The 22,977-nt window shown below is 39.2% G+C and overlaps 1 protein-coding gene across 1 annotated transcript in view; it reads right to left on the bottom strand.

Annotated features, from left to right (window-relative positions):
- Positions 1-10,657: 10,657 nt before the first annotated feature.
- LOC145418100 (E3 ubiquitin-protein ligase TRIM37-like) overlaps positions 10,658-22,977 on the bottom strand; it is a 76,709-nt gene continuing 64,389 nt past the window's right edge. The window contains exons 5-16 of the mRNA XM_080286633.1: positions 22,196-22,303; positions 21,584-21,707; positions 20,982-21,067; positions 20,032-20,211; positions 19,215-19,329; positions 18,749-18,994; positions 17,841-18,097; positions 17,534-17,658; positions 16,953-17,180; positions 16,602-16,705; positions 16,118-16,399; positions 10,658-10,806 (exon numbers count right to left, since the gene is read on the bottom strand). Coding sequence (XP_080142759.1) covers positions 10,780-10,806; positions 16,118-16,399; positions 16,602-16,705; positions 16,953-17,180; positions 17,534-17,658; positions 17,841-18,097; positions 18,749-18,994; positions 19,215-19,329; positions 20,032-20,211; positions 20,982-21,067; positions 21,584-21,707; positions 22,196-22,303 — 1,882 coding nt within the window. The 3' untranslated portion in view covers positions 10,658-10,779. The remainder of the gene's footprint in view (positions 10,807-16,117; positions 16,400-16,601; positions 16,706-16,952; positions 17,181-17,533; positions 17,659-17,840; positions 18,098-18,748; positions 18,995-19,214; positions 19,330-20,031; positions 20,212-20,981; positions 21,068-21,583; positions 21,708-22,195; positions 22,304-22,977) is intronic.

Here is a 22,977-nt window from a genome sequence, read left to right as displayed (position 1 = left end):
TATGATGTATACTAAATCCACGTTACATCGAGTAAAGTGACGACAGTCGAGCTTAGGGGACGGGATGGGAATGGTAGGGTTGTCGTTATAGCGATGTTACAGCTACAGCTATAAACATCCATATAATACCACTTAGCTTTCTTTCTTTTCCTTTTCTTTTCTTTTTTTTTTATCTTTACTTAGTATTACCAGCTTTATCTCCTTTTTTTAGGTATTTTCTCTTGACTCGCCCTTAATGACTCTAATACCTTTTAAGTTTAATTGAGAGCAAGTCCAGGAACCTCAGTCAGACTGGCTAGGCCACTCTGGATGGGAGTGATGTTGCATGTAAGCTGACCCAGGTGCAGAGTTCCCATAAACAGATTATCAGCGGGCGTCAGTCTTCCTCACAAAATGTGTTACAGGAAACTGACCCAGTTTTTATTTCCCTAGGCTGCTTTCCATACCTGCAGAAAACTGACCCAATCTCGGTTTTCTGTGCAGAAAACTAATCCTTGGGCAGCTGTTCCATAATTTAACATCAGACTGACACAGTATCTCTTTTCAGTGAAAGCACTGACCCCTGGGTCGTTCTTCCACACCGTGAGAATACTGACCACGTCTCGTATTTGTGTGTAGATAACTGACCGCTTGGTCTCTTCTCCATTCCTTTACAAAACTGACCCAGTCTCAAATACTGACCACAGGTTTGCTTGTCCATACTTATACAAAAACTGACCCAGTCTCGCATTCTGTGCAGAAAACTGGCCCCAGTGCCGCTTTTCATTTCCTACGGGAAACTTACCCAGTCTCGCATTTCTTTGGAGAAAAGAAACCCATGGGTTGCTTTTCAGTGCTCATACAAAACTGGCCCAATCCTCCCTCTCATCTTTTCAGAAAATTGAGTTCTGGTCGTTTTTTCCTACCTACAGTATACAAAACTGACACAGTTTGCTTTTCTGCCCAGATAATTGGCCCTTCGGTCGCTTTTCTATACATATGGAAAATGACCCAGACTCGCTTTGACATACATCAGAGTGACCCCTTGATCACTGTTCCATACTTAGAAAAAAAACGATCTAATCTCAATTTTCCTTTTTTATCACCTCTGGGTCAACTTTAAATGCCTAGAGAAAACTGATCCAGTCTCACCCTCCTATGTAGAAAAATGAACCCTGGGTCATTTTTCCATACGCATAGAAAACTTACCCAGTCTTACCTTTCTGCGCATAAAATTAACTCTAGAGGCGGTATCATGCTTATTAAAAAAAATAATAATAATAATAAATAACAACAGTCTCATTTGCCTGTGCAGCAAACTCACCCTTGGGTCGCTCTGAACTGCCTATAAATAACTAACCCAGTCTCCAGTGTCGTAGCCAGAGGAGTGGCTAGGGTTGCACCATCCCTGAAATATGCCAGGCCACCCCAGTGTCTACCGCAAACTTCCGAGGGAACACCAGGATCCTCTAAACTTTTCTTTTTAGACCCCCCTAAAATTATTTTCGACCACCCTTTAGCCACCCCATTTTTTAAGTTCTAACCTAGACCCTTGCATAGGCTAAATCATATACATGCATGTGCAGTTATGTATATGATGCAGGCACACACATACAACACAGGTTTTTCACACAAAGTATTTCACACGAATGAAGTACGTTACCATTACCTCATAAACTATGCGTATACATTATGTCAATCACCCCCATCGAAAACTGGGAACACTACATTGCACACACACACACACACACACACACACACACACACACACACACACACACACACACACACACACACACACACACACACACACACACACACACGGATACTGTTTTAAATAGGCGCATTAAGCACAAGCAAAACCAAGCAGAGAGAAAGAGATTTGCGTTTATGGTAATGCATGAGTAGTGAATGAATGTGTTTGTGTATGTGAAGTGATATACAGTATATGTATGTGCTTGTCTGTGGTAAGGTAAAGCAATATATATGAGTGAAGTGATGAATTTGTGTGCCTGCCGCAGTATAAATTTGTGCCCCTTTTCAAAATGAACAACAGTGCACTTCCGTCACTCGTTTATAATCCATCACAAAATCCAGTTATTTCATTCCTTTGACTTTTTTTTTTTTTTTTAAATGCTTAGGCTACTCTCAGACAATTTTATGCAGCCAAGGGGCCTCTCGTCCTTCACTTAATCTTAAGTTCTGTAATCCTTAACTATGAAAGAGGACAATAGTAGAGCATACTCCAATAATAGGCCTCCAGCAGAACGCCTGTGCCAAATCATGCAGGTTGAATGGAGTTAGTGTGCTTCCATGGCACTGAAAGGAGGGCAGCAGGACAGGGCTTCCAGTCAGTGACAGTGAAATAACATAGCTATGGGAAAGGGGGGAAAGCAGTGTTGTTCGGGGGAAACTTTGTTAAGAATATATTCACAGAAGAAACGAATTAAATCAGAGTAGAGGCAAAGTGACAGTTATTTGCACTTTCTGTTAGATGCTGGTTAGTAGTGAGCCTAGAGGCAATGTAGCTTCAGAGGCAAATGGATTTTCTGCGATGGGAAAGTTGTGATGGAGAAGTTAAAGGAGAGCTACGGCAAGTTTGTAAAACAAAGTAGAATTTTACTGTAGATGCAGTGAATCAAGATGTGAATATTCATAGAAAGAGAAAGGGAAACATGGACAAAAATGAGGTAAAATCCCTGCTGTGGCTGTGGAAATAAATGTCGATGCTAAGGGGAAATGCAGTTATGTTGTGACAGCCAGTTACATTTTGCTTGGAGCTATTGTTGTTGTTGTTGTTGTTGTGGTTATTGTTGATCAACCTCAGTCTGTCTGATCGAGCAGACCCATCAACCGCAGGCAAGCAACCGCCCCTGCAGGGTCATCCGGTGCAGTGGACTGACCTTACGGTTGGCAGCTCCTCATGACAGCAGAACACATAGAAAAGTGTGGAGGTTTGGTTCCTGGATGGATGCTGCATTTGTTTTTCTCCACCCAGTAAACAGGGGCACCATAGTAGGCTCTACATCATCCCAATATCTGGTTATATGGTTTTTACCCAGCGTTGTTAAAAGTTTCCTAGGTTACATGAAACCATTTAGTTTGTCACGAAGTGTAGAACCACCTGAAGTGGAAAGAAGTGTAATAAAAAGTGACAGGAATGAAAAAGAGAAGTGGGAAGAGCAGATGGCAGACATAGAGATGGAATTATAAAGGTGAAGGAAGAAGTCGGTAGCACTACATCAAGGGAATGGATGATGGTCACCACCACCCATCACCATGGTGTAATATCTTTAAGTGGATGGGCCTTCACACTCACAGGACAGTTGGCTGGGAGGAATGAGGGAGTGAATGATTATGTAGTGGTTAACTTTGATGATAAGATTGGCGCTATATGTATCTGTAACCCTTTCACTGGTGATGTTTATTATAGTGCCTCAAGACAATTTTTTTTTTTTTTTTTTTACCCATTTGGGGAGGTTTTCAAAACTCCACCAATTAAATATAGCTTTCATTAACTCCTTCAGTATGAGAGATCCTCCTTAACCCACTGCTGGTTAGGAGTCAATTTATAGATTTACTTATACTGGTTGGCTAAAGAGAACTGGGGATAGGAGAAGGATGCAAAGGATGGAAGGGTGTTTTAGAAGGAAAAGACAGCAGAGTCTTGGCTTGCCGAAAGTTGATTGAAGATTGTTTTTGTTGTGAAGGGTCAAGGATCCCTTCCCCATAAAAGGTCAGGAAGATCAGCAGGTGTCTTGGCTGCTTTGAAAGCTATCAGCAACGTTCCTAGCTCTGAACTTATTTTTACACCTGAGGCTGTAATTTTACTGATTTCAGTGACTCATAGGTACATTTGTCTATACTTGAACATTTTAACTCTCTCTGTCCCCTTGGTTTGGGGGATTTTTGAGTGACTTCTTTTCCTTGGCTGTCATGGTCAACATGTGACATTCTTTTGGGTGCTAGGGCATGTAGAATGCCAGTGGAATGAGTTTGCATATGAGGCACCAAAGGCAGCAGTTACCACGGCCATCCCCACCAGGCCTCTTCCCTTTATGGATTACTTTATGTGATTGGAGCTGCTGTACAGGCTTCCTGGCAACATGTTTGGGATATGGCATATATCCTGTTCCCAGCAAACTCTTGGAGGTAATGGCAGTGGTCTATCCATGGACATATTCATCCATGTCCCATCATTGGCAAGGTGATGTGACCTGCCAATGGATTCCCTGACACATTTCCAACTTCTCTAGGAAAGATTCTTTCCTCACTGTGATGAGTATTTGAATCTTATGATTGTACACAACTTACCATCTGTGCATCCAAGTCTTAGGAATGATTGTTGTCAGTACCTCTCCAGGTTTGTAGCAGGAGATGGGCTTTGCCTTCTCTCTTCAGTGCTTAGTTAAGTTTGTGATTGGAGGAGCCAATTTCTCTGTCAAGAAAGCAGGCTTTCTCAGTCAGCTACAGTTTTTTTGTGTGTAGTGGTATATTGTGTACATTATATGATATTTGTTTGTGAAATATAATGGTGGGCTTAGGTTTAGAACAGGAGACCGGTTTTGCCTTCTTGCCTCTGTGCATAGTGAGGTGTGTGATGGGAGGAACCAAATTCTTTGTCAAGGAGGCAGGCTTTCTCAGTCAACTATAATTTTGTTTTGTGTAGTGTAGTGTGTGTATTGTAATGTGTGTGTGAAGTATAATGTTGGGCTCATGTTTTTGTCTGTTTTTATTTTTTTTCTTGTTGTATGGTAGTAATAACCTTTGATGTTACATTGCTTAGATCATCATCAGTTACTACTTCAGGCACTGACTCAGGAATTGTAGATCATCTTTTTTCAGTTGCTGTATACATGAAACAGTTCCAGAATATACTAATAACCTTAGAGATAGGCAGGATGAAATATAACCCATGACTTACTCCTCCCTCCTCCTGGTGAATGCCAAAAAAAGAAAAAAAAGAAAGAAAAAAAAAAAAAAAAAAGACTAAAAAGTGTGGAAGATTGGGGTGGAAACCTTTCCCCATTTTTATTGGCCATTTGGATTTAGTGATCTCACCACCCAGTACTTGGATTCAAGCAATCTCATTCTTCCTGCAGCACAAAGAAGTTGACTGTACAGTACATGGAAAAATTGTACCTTGCATCTCCATTATTCTGTTTTGTGTCTCCATGACATAAAAGAAACTTACTCTGAATCTCTCCACTCCGTGTTCATGAGAGAAAGTGGATGATGAATGCAGCTTTTCCATTTGATGACTCGGATAGCCAAAGAAGGAATCCATGTCTAATACGTCGTGAAATGCAGAACTAGTTTATTCTACAGTATACCATAATTCAGAATACATGTAATGCCATATCAACCATGCTGGTATATTCTTGATTTGGGCAAAAAAAACATTTTGTGATAAAAGTCCTTGAAATCCAAATTAATGCAAGTATTTTCAGAATATGGGAAAGGTGGGAGCAGACACCTAGAGGTGCTTGCGTGCAGTGACCATCTCCATAACATAAATCTTTGAGCCTGTGGACGGTTAATTACCCATTATCTTGGGATACAAGGCCACTGCATCATCCAAGTTTACCACAGTTACCTCCCCTAGGTGTTACTTTAAGTACTCATTTTATCAACCAACCTACAAAGGGTGGATGGGCACCTGAGTCAAGCAGCACCTGCTGTCCCCATACCAGGATTTCAACCCTGGCACTGACAGTCTGGTAGTTTCACAGTTAATGATTCTGACCATGCAGTCAACATGGCAGTGGGACGAACAAATGCAAAATAACATGTAAAAGATTTATTCAAACATGTTTGTAAAATAAATAAGGTTATCTGGTACAAAAAAAAAAATCCATCTATCCCTTGAGATGATAAAGTGAAAATTAAGTATATAATTTGTACAGAGAAAAACAATTGTCTATCAACATATTCATTAAATGAATATCTGTGACACCTTTGTCTGGATACAGTTCAGTAAATCTGTGTACTCGGTTACCTTCTTCAGTCCAGTAACATATTCATTATTTAATTCTTACTACCTCCAGAAGATTTTGTTCATTTTAGGAAAGTTTTCTAAGTACAGGTAGTTGGTTTAGGTACAGCTTTAACTGTTTCCACTATAAAATGTCTCTCCCAAGATGCAAACAACTGTCAGGAGGCAGCAAGAATATAATAATACAATGAAGACATCACTGGATTCAAGAGGTTAAGAACTGCACTGATGACACCCCAAAATTAATGAGTACAGTCCAGGTATCTCACCGTACACTAGGTGGCACTGTAGGATCCAGATTATCATTTTTGTAGCAGTATATTATGCCTGTTACACCTTAAATTTCTTTATGTATCACTGACTATTACATACCGATATTCTTCATTGTATATTTTTTACACTTGATGTAGTTTGGCTTGGTATCGTACAACTGGGGGAAAAAGTGTGCAGTATAAAAAATAACTGTTGAGAAAAGGTGCTGTTAAGTCTCCTCTGCTGCACAGAATATGAACCACTGAAGAAGATTCAGTACTAAGCTGATATGCAAATTCCTTGAGATTCTGTCCTTCTTCGTGAGATTCTGGTTCACTTTTACACTTCAATCCAGTGATTCTTACCTTTATGCTTGCTATCTCCAGACTGTATTATACAGCTTAGGGTAGTCTTCTGAAGTTAGATAAAGCCTTAATAATTCCTTCACTACGGGGGGTTCTCTTAAGCAGAATAACATTTAAAGACAGTAGGGATAAATTAAAAAATACATCACCAAATTGAAGGTGTTAAGATCTGATAGTACTACATCCAATACCATGCAGTATCTACACCTACTAATGTAGCTGTTGAATATTTACAAAGAGCTGAAATAATTACTCCTATATTTACATACATGGAGCTATGAACAATACATAATATCTGTTACTATGGGACTTAATTCATTACAGTCCATGTTTCAAGAATACTTCACTTATACAAAAAAAATCTTTTACATGCACTTTAATTTCCCTAACAACTTGTACATTCAGTGTGTTAAATGATTTTGGCCATATATAACTGCCTTTAAATACAGTGTATATCTTGTACTCAGATGCAGGTATACCAGAACTACAGCAGGCAGTAACACTTAACTTTCTCATGGTCAGGACAATGCTAGTATTCTATTCCAGATAATGCCTGATGATTGTATAGGCTGAGGGTGAGCTAAGGAACTTGAGAATGTTAATATTAGTACCATTAACCCTCTTGTGGTCAAGACAACTCTAGTATTCTGTTACACCCAATGTTAGATGATTTTATTCATCTGCGAGTGAGTTGTAGGAGCCAACAGTGTCAACACTTTAAAATATACACATACAGAACAAGAACTCATAGTAGCTATCACGTGGAGCATTTTTCACTTACTTAAGACCCATATCCCAAGTGTATGACTGCTGGATTAACTTCTTTAATTCAGTGACATCTTTTAAATTCATTCTTGCTACTCCCATGTGATTTTTTAGGAGACCTCTGGAAACGGAGAGGTTTTAAATAGTCTTAATTTACCCATTCCTTAAAAAAGGTCTTCCTTAAATTGAATAAAATCTGGTGTTAGCAAGAACAAAATAAAACATCATCAAAATGAAGAAGTAAAACTACAAGGACTAGAAAGCATACTAAACAAACAGGAGTGGAAGCACTTGATTTACAGCTGTGACAGCATTTAACTAACCAAAGTGCTGTTTGCTATAATTAATAAATGGTATGTGAGTCACTAATGAAAAAACTCAACAGATTAAAGCACAGGTGATCTGCGCTTTTGAAAAGTAGAAAGTTAACGTAGATTACAAAATTCAGCGCAATTGTACACTCTGCAGTTCTGTGAGTTTATGATACCTGTAAAGAGTAGGTACAATTAAATCCTTTTAACTGAACTACTTGCTGTGTGTACTTAAAAAAAAAAAAAAAGTAATGTGTCATCAAACAAAAAAAAAGTATGAGAATTTTTTCTCATTAAAGAAAATTTTTAAATGCACTTTTAAGGACTTATGCCAGCAAGTAATTGGGCATTTGTACTTATCTGTATAATGACAGATTGAAGTGCATGTACATTCCCACCAAAAACTTTTCAAACACTGTAAGCACTGTGCAGTATGGTAAAATGTGAGAATCTGAAAACAGCTCTCTTGGTCGTGTTGTAAAATAGCGTTACAGTACTTATTTCAGCTCTAATTGTTGAGCACTGTACACAAGTGCAGTGACATGTGACTGGGTCACATGCAGTTGGGCATTTCAGTCATTCCATAATGAAAAGTCCCAGAGTGCTCCTTCCCACGTCCACTGTGGTTACGTGTTCATGACCTTTTTAGTAAGAATGTACAAATACAATGGCTAAAATACTAACAAAATACAGGAAAAGATACAAAATTTATTCAGTCACAGTTCTTAGCACTTCCATACAGTTCATCCTAAACTTTGCTTCAGCTTTCCACTCCTCCCGATGGAGAGGCACAAAATGAAATATGTGAAGGACACATGCACAATGTGTGGAGATGATGCTCTCCATACAAGTGATAGTGTTTCTTGGTGAAAGCTATGTATAGCAGTGTCATGATACACAAAATTGTAAAGAGCAGATGCAAGATGGGACAGTTTTCTGTGCACAGATATGTTCTCAACATCAAGTATACATATACAGTACTCATATTTGTGGAACTCAAACCTATCCCCTTAAAGAATGACATGACTACAACTGAGCCACATAGTAATAATTAATTTCAATATATTAATAAAATTTTTACCATCAAAATTTAATGACCCACTTTTTTTTTCTATGATGCTGGAATTCGTTAAACAGCTGTAATAAACTATACTTGGTACTCTCTTGAATTAGGAACAGCAAATCATATTTGCCCAAAAGGAACAATACATAACACATCCATCCAGCCATCATCCAATCCTACATTGCCCCATGAGGAGCGTAGGAGCCCGGGGCTAGGCAGTTGGTCTTAGAACTTTATTTAATGCTTAATGATAATCAGATATATACAGAATAAATTTAGTAAACAGAATTTATACTATTACTTGGTAGTACACTGGAAAATATCTACCATCCAATGACTTTTAATGTTAACTAAGTTCTCCTCTTAAGCAACATTATTTTCTCACTCCATTGACTTTGGTTCATATGACGTTCTAGAGCCAGAATGATTATCATAATCTTTCTGCACACACATTATGACCGCTGTGAGATATTCCAATATGACAGATATAAAAAGTATGAAATAATAAAGGAACTGTAGTTATAAAAAAGTTGTTGAAAATCAGGAACGAAGACAAAACACGCATCCATATCACACAAAAATAGAAGGCAGTTTTATTACAGTCTAAACATAAGCTGTAAGCTTGAAGTTCTCTTCCTGCTTCTAAGGCAAAATACCTTGTATCTTAAGTAATGTACTAGGTATCTAATATCTTCAGACATTCGGCTTTGGCTTAAAATTTCCAATTTATTTTTTACAACCTCTCCTAATTCAGGAGGAAGAAGAATGCTTAAGATTAATTCCTACTGCCTGCACAAGGGCCACTAAGGCATACAGTTAATATTTTCATCCATCCATCATCCAATCCTACGTTGCCTCGTGAGAAGATAGGAGCCCAGGGCTAAGCAGTTGGTCCTGACATTTAAGATGAGAGTGACCAGCCTCAATCATCCCTGAGTGGCATTACGTGAGCAATAAACCCCAACCATCCCTTGGATATAAACCTTCACCGTCTCAATCCGATAGGGGCGCAATAATTACCCACTAAACCACCAGGTGCCAAAATTTGGTTATATGGTTACCACCCAGCATAGTAAATTGTTTCCTGGTGTACAGGAAACCATTTGGCTTGTCACTCAGTGTAGAGTCACCCATAGGCAGAAGGAAGAGGAAAGAATGAAGGAACGAAAAACAGAAGAGGGAGCATAAAGTCACCCGTAGGCAGAAGGATGAGGAATGACTAAAGGAAAGAAAGACAAAAGAGGATGGAAGGAAAGAATTTCAAAGTCCCAATTTTCCCCTAGAGTATGACCTGCAAGTCAGTATTGCATCCAGGGACAAAGAAAAAGTTTGTCCAAGGGTCTGACTGGTCCAGACTTCAAACAAAAGGGACTCTCCTTGCAACTGGCTAATCTTAGCAAATCATCTTATAATTCTAATTCCTGTACACAAATGAGGAATCATTAGGGCTTACTGAAAAAAATTATGAAAATCCAAAATGTATTTTTTATTGTAAATTCATACCTGATATGGTCTTGACCTTTCCAGTGTCAAACTTCATCTTTTGACTACTGCTAGACAGCTTTACTCAGCTTGAAAAAGACCTATCAGAGGAACTTGAAACTGAAAAACACAGCTGTACGGTATATACAAAGTAATTTAAGGAAGTTAATTTTACTCAGTTTGGAATAATTAGGATGTTATCATCCAATGCTTTTTCCCATTTACACACAGGATGGGAAATGCCAGAATGTAACTCTTTAGCCATTTCAGTACAGTGACATCTTTTCTGTTTTATTCTTGCCATACTATAAGTGCCTGACACAACTACAGGGCAGTAGAGCTACCATATCTCTAAGGCAGTTCAAAAATCCTTCAATCATTCCGGCTTTGCCCCATCTGGCTCTCCACTAGTTCTGTTATCCATGACCTTTTCACTCTTTCCTCTCTGTGGCTCTGGTGCTACTTTTGCGTTTGTGGCAGTCCTAGGTCGAGGCCTTGAAGTTGCTCGTTGCTGGCACCTCAGAGCCAGGGGGAGACGGGAGGCTGACTGCTGCCTTTCATTTCTTTTTACTTCCTTTGGTTTCTGACATTTTGCTGAAAAGCAAAAAGCTGAATATTATTTATTTTGATAACCATACATAATTGGAAACAATCTGGCAAAGATATAATGTTTACTTAGGTGAACTCTATCAACGTAAAAAGTGCAGAGCTGCCTTTCACTTGTTACTTCATTTGGTTCCTGTCATTTTGCTGAAATACAAAATAATATTATTAGCTGAATCATACATCCTGTGAAATAATTTGTAATTTAACTTTTACCTATGAACTCTCTCAGTATGACAAAACTATTTTGTTATTATGGTTGTTGTGGCTGTGTTGTTTATCTCTTGTCTGTCTAGCCAAGTAGACCTATCAACCACAAGTAAGCAAATACTTCTGTGGTGCTGTTCTGCAACTACAGTACAGTACAGTACAGTTCAGCACAGTACAGATCAGTACAGTACAATACATACTCTGTGCAGGGAACTGGCAACTCCTTGTGGTACACAGCATCTCACCAAAGCTGGACCAGGGTCTTTCTCATGACAAGGTGCAGGGAAAATATGAGAAGGATTGGCTCCTGGGTGAACACCACAGCTGCACCACTCAGGGTGCATGGTGCCATCACAGCAAAAGATGGCATGAAGTGGCTCATGAGATTTTTTTTCATTTTTTATCATGTTATTGGACCTCTGTTATCATTTGCCCTGTATATATAAGTTGTTCCAGTCATTCTGACTTCCCAGGAAGAGCTATGAGCAAAAGTTTGCTAACAGTTCTCTGCCAGCATTGTGTTCTGCCTGCATTATTTCTCATTCCTCCCCAAATGAGAGAGACTATCCTTCCCTCTCATACTCTTTTGCTGTGTGCTTAATATTGTTACCACAAAAAATTAGTACTGTACATGTAAAACCTATTGCCAGAGCCAGTAGAGATATGTTAGCAAACTTTTGCTCATGGCTGTACTAGGAAAAGTGTGAGGTTGCTACAGCAGTCACTGTACTGATCACTACTTTGAAGGACATGCTGCAAAATGGCAACTGTAACCGAACTTTGTACTGTTATGTTAGCAGAAACAAACAATACTGTATGTCTGAATCTACCTCAAATATAGTATTAAAACTACTGATTCCTATTTACAGTCTACCTACATATGTATCTTCCAACTGACTGTTATTTCTAATACATTCATTCACGAACAGTTCTCAGTTACACACCTGCACTGTCTACCTTGAAGATGCATGAAACAAAAGGTCATTTAGGTTAGGAAACTAGCAACATAGTTATGGTTATTTTTTAAAATCAAATATACTGTACTTCAATTAAATCAGTAACTTGAGTATAAAATGAAATAAACAGTACTGAAAGATATCATATGTGTATATGTAATCTAAACAAGTTAGTAATAAAATGTATGTCCTGTATTCTTCAAAGCAAGGGTGTTTTTACCACCATAAATATCTGTGACAAGAAATTAAATACTATAATGATTAATCTATTTTACACAAACAAAACTCAAATATAATTCCCACAACAGAAATCAATTTAAAAAATCATTAATGATTATAATAATTAATCTATTTTCCACACAAAAACTTAAAATATGATTCCCATCCATCCATCATCCAATCCTACATTGCCCCATGAAGAGCGTAGGAGCCCGGGGCTAGGCAGTTGGTCCCGACATTTAAGAAGAGAGTGACCAGCCTCACTCATCCCTGAGTGGCATTACATGAGCTGTCAACCCCAACCATCCCTTGGATATAAACCTTCACCGGCTCAATCCAACTGGATTGCAATAATTACCCACTAGACCACCAGGCGCCAAAATTTGGTTATATGGTTACCACTCAGCGTAGTAAATGGTTTCCTGGTGTACAGGAAACCATTTAGCTTGTCGCTCAGTATAGAGTCACCCACAAGCAGAAGGAAGAGGAAAAAATGAAGGAAAGAATGACAGAAGAGGAAGTGTAAAGTTACCTGTAAGCAGAAGGACAAGGAAAGAATGAAGGAAAGGAAGACAGACGAGGATGGAAGGAAAGAAGGATGGAGGAGAGGAAAGGGCAGACAATCAACAGCAGCACTTCATCAAGTGAGTGGATGGTGAGTGCCCCCACCTACCACAATATATTAAATTCAGAATACCAAACACTGTACCTTAATCACAGTAATACCAGTGTTGTCAGATTTCCTCAATGCTGAGCAATCAGTTTCAATAAATAATGCCATCTTTTCACTTACCGCTTCTTTGTCTCTTCCCCCATCGTATGTCACTAGGATTCACCACATTGATTCTCTTCTAGGTACAGTATAGTACACTCTCGACATAAATAATGCTACATTTGATCACTGACAAGATTCTCACTCATTAAATAATACTACTGGTGTCCCATCAAAGTTCCACTTCTTAATTTCCTTTATCTATCTATCTAGCTATCTATCAATAGCCAGATGCCATAATTCCATAATGGGTAGCCATTTGTCTTTGTGTTAGCTATTTTATGGGGAGGGGCACTAACACTCCGCCAAACCACTTGCTGACAAGTAGGGAACACGTATGGGTTGGTTATATGATTACCACCAAGTGTTGTAAATGGTTTCCTGGCTTACAGGAAACCATTAGGTTTGTCACTCAATGTAAAGCCACCCTGAAAAGGAAAGATGAGTAATAAAAAGTGACAGGAAAGATGGGAGAAACAGGAAGACAGGAGGGGAAACACAGAAAAAGATTGATAAAGATGAAGAAAGAAGTAGGCAGCCCTACACCATATGAGTGGATGATGGTTGCTACCACCTACCACTAATCTCCTTTGTACTCTGCATATATTCCAGACTGACAGCTATTAGACTAGAGAATATGCTCTGCTGGTATTAACAGTACAACAGTGGAGATGAAAAATATAAGTTCTACTAAACTAGAATATGTTACCTGGGTACTGAAAATGCTTGTCAAAAAAAGATAGAAGGAAAGGTCTGTATATGTAGTATCTCAAATGTTCCTCCATGGGAGTTTTGAAGGCAAAGGAAGAGGTAAGGTTAAATCTCAAATAGTATCATTATACACAAATTTAGTTGGAGTTAGGGATTTGTCTTGTTACAGCTATAATATTGAGAAGAATCATGCTGCAGTTCCACAGCATTTGTAAAATTTGACTGAGATCTACCCCCTCCCTTCCCCAAGGTTTGGGACTGATGGTAGTCACAATATGCAGCTGCTCTCCCACTAGCCTCATTTATGAATATCTAGTAGCTATTCCCAACATCTAGTAGCTATTCCCACTCTGTGTGGGAAGGCAGGTCCCTGCAAATAGTATGGGTGTTTGAAAAGTGAGTTGTTAAATCCAAAAGTTCATTAAAATCATAGTGTAAAGCTCATTTTAATTTACAAAGTTTGGTTCAAAATATACATACCCTATGTGTTAGATACACAGTAGACCCTCATAATAACAGACTAACTAGGGAAAACCTAATCCGATAAAACCGATGATCCATGACATCCAATGGTCCCTCTCCCCTTTGAAATGGGATTTCAAGCACGTTTGAAAATAAATACGTACAATAGCATATTCTAGTACTAAAAATGTAAATTATACCCATTTTACAGTAACTTGGACCATAATTTTGCCCTTTTGCAGCTTACATCATATCCTTGTCATCGCACTTCTTCATGACCAGTACAGTATTACTACTGTGTGTTATTACAACTCAGCAGTCATGATGGGAGGGCAAATTCAGGTTAGGCTGGAGTAACATGGGTAGGAACACATGTGTTGAAACCCAGTTAATGGACATTGTTCGTTAGCGTCAATGGAAGTTCGGTGGCCTTCGTGGTGTCCATTAAATACAGCCATACCAAGGTCTGTTACGGCAAGGGTCTACTGTATTACTGTACTGTATAACTCAATATCATATATATCACATATAACATAAATCACAAATAATTTTATAAATAAATAATTAATTAAAGTACAGCAGGCAAAGACATTAAAATCAAATAACCTACAAACTGTGACTGATATTCCGAGCTACATCTAGGAGGATTGTAACTGATGTTTAAAAACACCCATCCTACCCACCCACCATCTCCCCAACAAGCCCCATCCTCTTCCACTGACCACCACCTCCCTCCCCTTCACACCCCCATAGTAGAGTCATACCACCTCTCTCCTCAACTGTGGCTGTGTTGAAATGGATCCCTCATCTAATTTGCAATTTCCTGTGAGGTCTGGCTTCAAGTCAGAAGGTGCCTTAATGACATACAGAAGCATAAAGAGAAATTCAAATAGTCCAATAAATGCTACAGAACAAAACTGTTTGGTAATTTAACGAAATGCAATCATATACTAATCAATTATTACTGGTATTTTTTCTTTTTAATTTAGCTTCACTGAAAATAAGAGACTCTACACTGAGTGACAAGGCAAATGATTTCCTGTACACCAGGAATCCATTTACTACACTGGGTGGTAACCATATAACCAAATTATGGCACCTGGTGGTTTAGTGGGTAATTAAGGCACTCCAATCGGATTGAGCTTGGGCAGGTTTATATCTAAGGGGTGGTTGGGGTTTATTGCTCACATAATGCCACTCAGGGATGAGTGAAGCTGGTCGCTCTCATCTTGTCAGGACCAACTTGCCTAGCCCTGGGCTCCTACGCTCTTTGTGGGGCAACACAGGATTGCGTGATGGATGGAAAATAAAAGCATGAAAATACTAATGAACTGTATAAAAACATGGAACTATCGTGCATTTTCTCACTTATTTTCTACCTGGAAGTAAAAATACTATCCTTTAACTGGCTGTCATATAATTAACTTCATGTCTGACGTTATTTTACCCACATCCAGTACAATACATAATTACAATCTGGTGGCAAGCATGGAAGCGTGTGTTAAAAGAAAATTAAACTGGAAATGACACTTAAAGATAAATCGGGGATGTGGTCACAGTAACTATGGTAGTGTAAATTGTGACTTGAGTGTGGAGAGTGTATGTTGGGAAATGCAGGGTAGGTCAGAGGAAACCTTTATGCATGAGCCAATAGTCATGGAAGAGTGAGTTTAATTAGTAGTCTTCATTTAAAATTTTCACATAATTCATTAGCAGTGTGAAGCTAACATCATTATTCATTAGTTACTCCTGTCATTATATAGTATTTTTAAGTGAGGAGTTTGGGGGTTACACTTAATTCTAAGTCATGATCCAGAAGTATGTTTCATTTCAAACTGTTTCACTTAGTGTAGCATTTTACCTGCACCTAACCAAGGCTATCTGTAATAAAGACAGGACAATGTTTTGGTGATGATGCTACCTGAAAATATGAAGTAGAAAGGTTGCTTTGAGAGGGTAGGGAATAAGGTACCTCAGTTGTGGCGTCACTAACGAAGCTACAAGGGGTGTCACTGCTCACCCCACCCTCTCCCTCCATGGTCACTGGACCACCACTACTACTGGCTGCCCCTCCTCCTCCACAGCCAGTGACAGGAGGTACTGATGTTGCAGTGACAGTGGCTGAAACTGCTGGTAATGATGCAACTAGTGACTCAGGTTCATCCCCTCCAGACAATGGCCCTTCCTCCAAGGTCATGTCTGAGAGTGAGACTGGGTCCAAGGATAAGTCACACATTGATGACTCACTAAGATCCTGGAAAAAACCACTATATTAGTACATTTTTACTTGGTCTACACGAAATAATTAATCATACTGACATTTAACTGTTTAAGAAACACTTCACAGGTATATCAACTGGAACTATATCATACTGGTTATTCTTAAAAAGTATCAGATCTGCAAAACATTGTAAAATAAGCTACATGCTATAAATGAAAGTGAAGACTAAGTTAACCTTATCAGCAACATTTGCAGCAGCCTGAGCATCCTTTTTGGCTTCCTCTGCCAGGTGGTGAGAGTACAAAGATGGGCGCGGGGCCAGTGGGGGGCGGTAGCCTCCTATAGTAAATATACCATACAACTTTATTACCAGTGACATACAGTACACATGCATACATAATGCAATCACTTCCCTTTCATAAGAAACATAACAAGGGATATGAGGCATTTTTGCAACTTGGCAGGAAATATTTTAAAACATAATTTCCCCAGCTGTTGAAGCACTTTTGATCATCAATGTAGAAGCAAGGTATTTATTCACAATACTCATGATTACAACAGCCAACTTGCTGGAGTGCACCTATACCCTTTATAGGTGGTGTGGGTGTGGTAAGGGAGTGAGGATGCTGGATGTGGGAGCCTGAGCGGTCATGGTCTGGGATGCCAGTGTGGGCCTGCAAAGGTGAGAGGCCACTGGATGTGGGCAGGTTGGATTGAAGGAGTGTTGCCATGTCCAGCTGTAGTGTGTCCAGCACACTGGAAGCTATGGGCAGCAAGGGTTTCCGCACCATCCGGTTCGATTTATGTCTAGAACCTGGAAAAGAATGGAATGTGACTACACAAACATTTGCCTACCTGGATAAAAAGATTCATGTGGAATAATGACTTCTGAAATCCAAAAACTTTAATGAATCTATATTAATGATGAGCTAGAATGCGTTCTTCTCCTCTATCTAGAAAAAAAAAAAAAAAGTGTTAGTGCATGTGTGTAAAAGGTGATGCAAAAGTGCTAATAATTTGTGAGTGGGACAAAGTGTGATTCAGGGTACCAGTACATGGGTAGGTGAGATCTTGATTAGCCTATATTTATATGGGGTGTTAGGAAAGAGTGTGAGATGTTAGAAAAGAGTCCAAGTATCAGGAAGCTGGGGGAATGAAGATACTTACTGGTGGCACCAAGCCCAGGCTTGGACCATGGTCGGCGGTGGTCAGGTGTGCCGCGCCCCTGCATCTCCAGCAAATGTAGCAACATCATTTCATCTCCCTGTGGTGAGCTCAAGTCTGGACCCATACTGCATCATACATGGGAATTAGGTTACAAACATTATTACAAGTATTTCATGCCAATAAAGCCATCTGGTGGTAGAAATAATAAAGTATAAAATATGTAATCACAGTGAAGTGATAGAAGAAAGACTTTTGTAAAATTACATGAGAATAAGACAGCCATATAGTACACTAAAAATAATCTAACCTGCCAACTGCCCCCAGCTGTTCTGTGAGGGAGTCAAGGTCTGAGAGGAAGGAGGTTGTATGGTGCTGGTTATGAGGGGGTGTGGCTGTGTGATGGAGGGTTGCCAGAAGGGAGGAAGCAGCAGAATGTTCCACATCATTATCTCCACTCATTGTCTCGTCATCCACATCATTCTCATCATTGCTCCCGTACTCTGCTGTGGTGATGCTCTGGTCACCACCCTCTTCTGGTTCATTCAGCTCGCCTTCACTAAGGTCCTTGTGTGCACGAGACATGATGTTAATATTAATTATTACATAATCTTTTTAAAAAATGACAAACAGAAAAGATGAGAATGCTAGAAAACCTTTTAAAAATATTCTTGAAATATCATAGCTTCTACTGCTAATTTATGGCCATTTCTTTTAGTTCAGTTCATTTTTGATCTTAAAGCCAATCCCACATCCTTGCTTTGGTCTTAAAGCCAATCCCACAAACATATTCCACGGAGCTCTCGATTCCAGAGTCAAAAAGTACTCCCTGTGTCAAAAGTAAGAGTGAGCACAATGTTGTCAAAGAATGACCGAGAATGGGGTGACAGAAGAGGGTGGAACAGTACAAGAGTCAGAACGAAAGTGAGGTTGAGGGATGACTGACAGTGAGAAAAGCAGGAGAAAACAAGTACAGTAGCACTGAGATGACATGAGAAAACATGTAGAACTTAGACGGTACTTCACAATCCTCCCATCAAAGGTTTCCCATGGAGAAGCAGTGTTGATAATGATGATATCAGTAATTAAGGTAAATATTATTTTTAAAAATTAAAAGTAAAAAAAAAATAAATAAATAAAAATATTTATAAAGCTGAATGGCAGAAAAAATTTTAATGCAGTGTTATATCAGTACTGCCTTGAGAAAACTCTACTCACTTCAGTATCAGAGGAACTTGTAGACTGTCTCTCTGCCTCTAGTTCCACAGGGTCCACACTCTTGTTGATGTGAATGTTTCTCTGAGGCTTGGTTTGGGGTAGTGGGTGTGGATGATGGGGATGTGAGGTGGCTGGGTGTGGCTTGGGAGAGGTAGACTGGGGCCTCTCCACTCGGGGATACCCACTGGGGCTCCCTAATGCCTTATTACTCCCCACTGAGTTCCGTGACAGCTCTATGGCTATCCTCTGTTGGGAGTGAAAATCATTGTTTTTTCTATCAAATACATCATTAAAAGGAAAATGTCTCGTTACTGCCCACATATCAAGCAGTAATTTCCTTTCACAACCATTCTTATACTAAAGTTAAAAATAACCATAATCAGCTATCTATTATTAAACCTGATACACCATGCTTCAGTATTGGATATTATTATAATAAATGAAAATGTCAATACTTTTCTCATACCTCCTTTAGGTTATTAATCTGTTGGATGTACTGAGCCTGTAGTGTCTGAAGCTGATGTATGTACCACAACTGGTCACGACATTTTTGGAAAAATGTTGGGGGTCGAACTTGAAATCTGAAAAACAAGACTCTGTTTAATTATGTGAACATAATCTTTGAATGGAAAATATATTCTGGTACATTTAATGACAGATGACCAGTTTCCTCCCCTTGGCAACTTCATATGATTCAAAAACCTCTAATCATTTACTGAGAATTGAACCAATATGAACCCACTTGACCATCAGGCTCACAATCACAGATGAATGAGACACCCAATTCACCATCATCACCATCATCCAGACCACTTTTCTCACCTATGGATTGGTTGAAGTAGGGTCCCAGAGAGCAAGAAAAAACCTGACAATACAAAAACCAACCAAAGTCTTTCTGCCCATTTTAATGTTCTATAATCTTATTCAATCACCACTGAAGCCCCTTAATCCTGGCTCCACCTCAATTGCACACATTCAATCAAAATTGAAGCCCCTTAATCCTGGCTCCACCTCAATGGCACACCTTCCATGCATATGCACTTCATAGCTACCTACCAGAGAAAGCCAACCTTGTGATTATCAAGTTAAAGGGAGGTTCTAAACCTTCCATACTATACTATTCCAAACAGCTTATTCCACTGTCAGTTCTCTAGCCTCATCAACCTCCATACCTTGCTTTCTCACACACTCAACTGCCATATGTATATGCCTTCTTGGCCTAACACACACCCCACCTTCAGACTTACTTAGATGTACCAAACTGATTCCAAGAAATTTCTTACCTGAGTATAAGCGTGTCTGTCTCTGTATTAAGGTAGCCTTCGTTGGCCAGCAGATCAAGACGGAAGAACCGGTTGTAGCCCCAGCACTCACCAACCTCAAAGTCAGATGCAAACTCTCGTACAATATTTTTACTTGCATCTCTTGACCCTTGGTGGATCATCTCAACTCTATATTCATATCTGAAAATAAAAATAAATCATCATCATCAACATCGTTTTCATCGTCGACGTCAGTTAAAATTACCAAAATACAGTATACAATAGTGCATAATGCTAAAACAACTGGAAATGTGCAAGGTATGAATGCCATCTAATTATTCACAAGCTGAAATCTATTCCATAAAATTAATGTACTAATATATATATATCCATCCATTCATCATCTAATCCTATGTTGCCCCATGAAGAGCGCAGGAGCCCGGGGCTATGCAAGTTGGTCCTGACATTTATGATGAGAGAGACCAGACTCACTCGTCCCTAAGTGGCATTACGTGAGCAATAAACCCCAACCATCCCTTGGATATAAACCTGCACAGGCTGAATCCAACTGGAGCACCTTAATTACCCACTAAACCACCAGGCCCCATAATTTGGTTATATGGTTACCACCCAGCCTAGTAAATGGTCTTCTGGTGTACAGGAAACCATCTGGCTTGTCACTCAGTGTAGAGTCACCTATAAACAGAAGGAAGAGGAAAGAATAGTGAAGAAAGAGAGACAAAAGAGGGAGTGAAAAGTCACCTGTAGGCAGAAGGAAGAGGAAAGAATGAAAGAACGACAGAAGATGAAGGAAGGAAGGGATGAAACAGCAGACACCCAAAGCAGCACTATATCGAGTTAGTGGATGGTAAGTGCCCCTATTTTATATATATATATATATATATATATATATATATATACAAGAAACTGACAGGTGCTCAACAGTAACTACTACATCAATATTCACATACTTTGATGTTTCTGGTAAACCAGCACTGAGCTCAAGGAAGACAGACAAGTAGTTCCCACGCACAACACCATTCCCATCTGGATACACCTGAGAAAATGAAGAAGCAGTGAATTATCATCATCATCATCATTAGCAGCAGTGGTGTATTTACCTTAATAGCAACAGTAATATCCAATCCTATATCATTCCCCCTTCTCAGTGTAGATGCTTGAAGCTAGGCTACTGTAGTCACAAATATTTAAGAATAGGTTTGGTATAATTTTACATGACAGGAAAACCAGCCACCTCTATGACCAGAATCGTAACACATTAAGCCACAACATTTTCCAATCTGAGGGCTGTACTTTGAGACTGCCAGTCATCTAGCTTTTTAGTAGAGGGCAAATACAGACTCACCCATACACCTCCCTTGACACTGATGGACTAAGGACAGCTCTCACTGCATTTGCATTTAAGGTTGATGTTATTATCAGTGCTCCAGAGACAGCTGGAAAGCTTTCTCTCACCACATTATGATGACATAACAAAAACTTTCCTTGTCTAATGTTAAAATACTGTAGCAATGGTAAAAATAAAGTAGTATAAGAAGACACAACTCTGTACCTTGAGCCGCCAAGAAAGACCATTGACGTGGAGGGGAGGGGAGTATACAGGGTCTGCCTTGTGCTGCAGTTGTGAGAAGTTGTTCATGACAAAGGTACTGCTGTCATATTGGGGCACGATTTCACTGGAAAAAAATTGAATGTGAAGTATACACTGAGTAAGCTGTACATCCAAAACATAACAACTTTTTCAAACAGCTTTATTGGTAGCAATGTACCTGTAACTAGAGTATAATGGGCACCTTATCTGCCCATTATTGTCAACTAAACAGCAAAAAACAACCTTAAAATAGACAACATATAATGAGGACTTTCTGTACTTCAGCAGTTACCGTATCATCTTCCTGTATTAACCTGTGAATTCCATCATACAATCACTGCTGTCTACTTCACATCTTAACATCTCATCTTGCAACTATTGTACAGTATTTCTGAGCACTATCTTACAAAACCAGGAAGTATTTTTCTATATTTTGTACACTACATGTATCTGAGGGTCAATACTAGTATTTGAGAATAAAGGTATAAATAGTCATAAAGTTCATATATGTATATATATATATATATATATATATACTGTATATAAAAGAAGCCAGTACAGTATAAATATTACCTCTGGAAATCAGCAGGTACAGGAGCAGTGACAAAAGAGGCCATTGGCTTCTTGTTTACCGGGGTGATCATGGAGTGGAGGTCTGGGGAGCGCTGAATTAGTTCTGACCTGAAAATAGAAAAACCATTGACTCATGCATTAACCATGGCTTTCTCCTCATAAGAGATGCAAATGCTGTTTCATAGCTATAATATTCAATGCTGCGACAGCGTTTATAAACTTAACTCACTGCTCTCACTCCTGATTTTTCAAACTTATGTCATAATATGTAATGCCTCGACTGGAATGAAATTTGGTGGGAAATATGATGATATTTCTGGATCACAAAAGCCCACATACATAACAAATCAAGGACCACACTGGGTAAAAGAATAGTGCAGTTTCCTGATCTTACCCAAAAAGTAGGTGAACTTGCAATTTTCTGATCATTACAGTGATTGGATTCACAGTATGTGAATTTTACTGCAAACTATCAGTCTATCTATCACCTGATGCCTTAAGCCCATTCGAGGTGGCCATAAGCAAATCACATCCTGTCCTCTGTCATCTGCAATCCCCTCCCTCATATAACTCTCCACCCCAGCCATCTATCTCATCCTCAGTCTCCCACTCCTCCTCCCCCTTTCCACCTCACTTACCGTATATACAGTATACCCTCCCTGGCATCTCTCTATCCTCTCCACGTGATCAAACCATCTCAGAGTATTTCTCCTAAAGCTTCCTTGGGCATCCACATAATCATCAAAGCACTTTGCCCATAATATGTTTCTCAGCTGAATAGT

Source organism: Coenobita brevimanus, chromosome 14, assembly GCF_032717465.1.
Source record: "Coenobita brevimanus isolate Jiangsu-jjx chromosome 14, ASM3271746v2, whole genome shotgun sequence".
In the NCBI taxonomy this organism is placed as follows: domain Eukaryota; kingdom Metazoa; phylum Arthropoda; class Malacostraca; order Decapoda; family Coenobitidae; genus Coenobita; species Coenobita brevimanus.
This window is presented reverse-complemented; position numbering and strand designations above follow the sequence as displayed.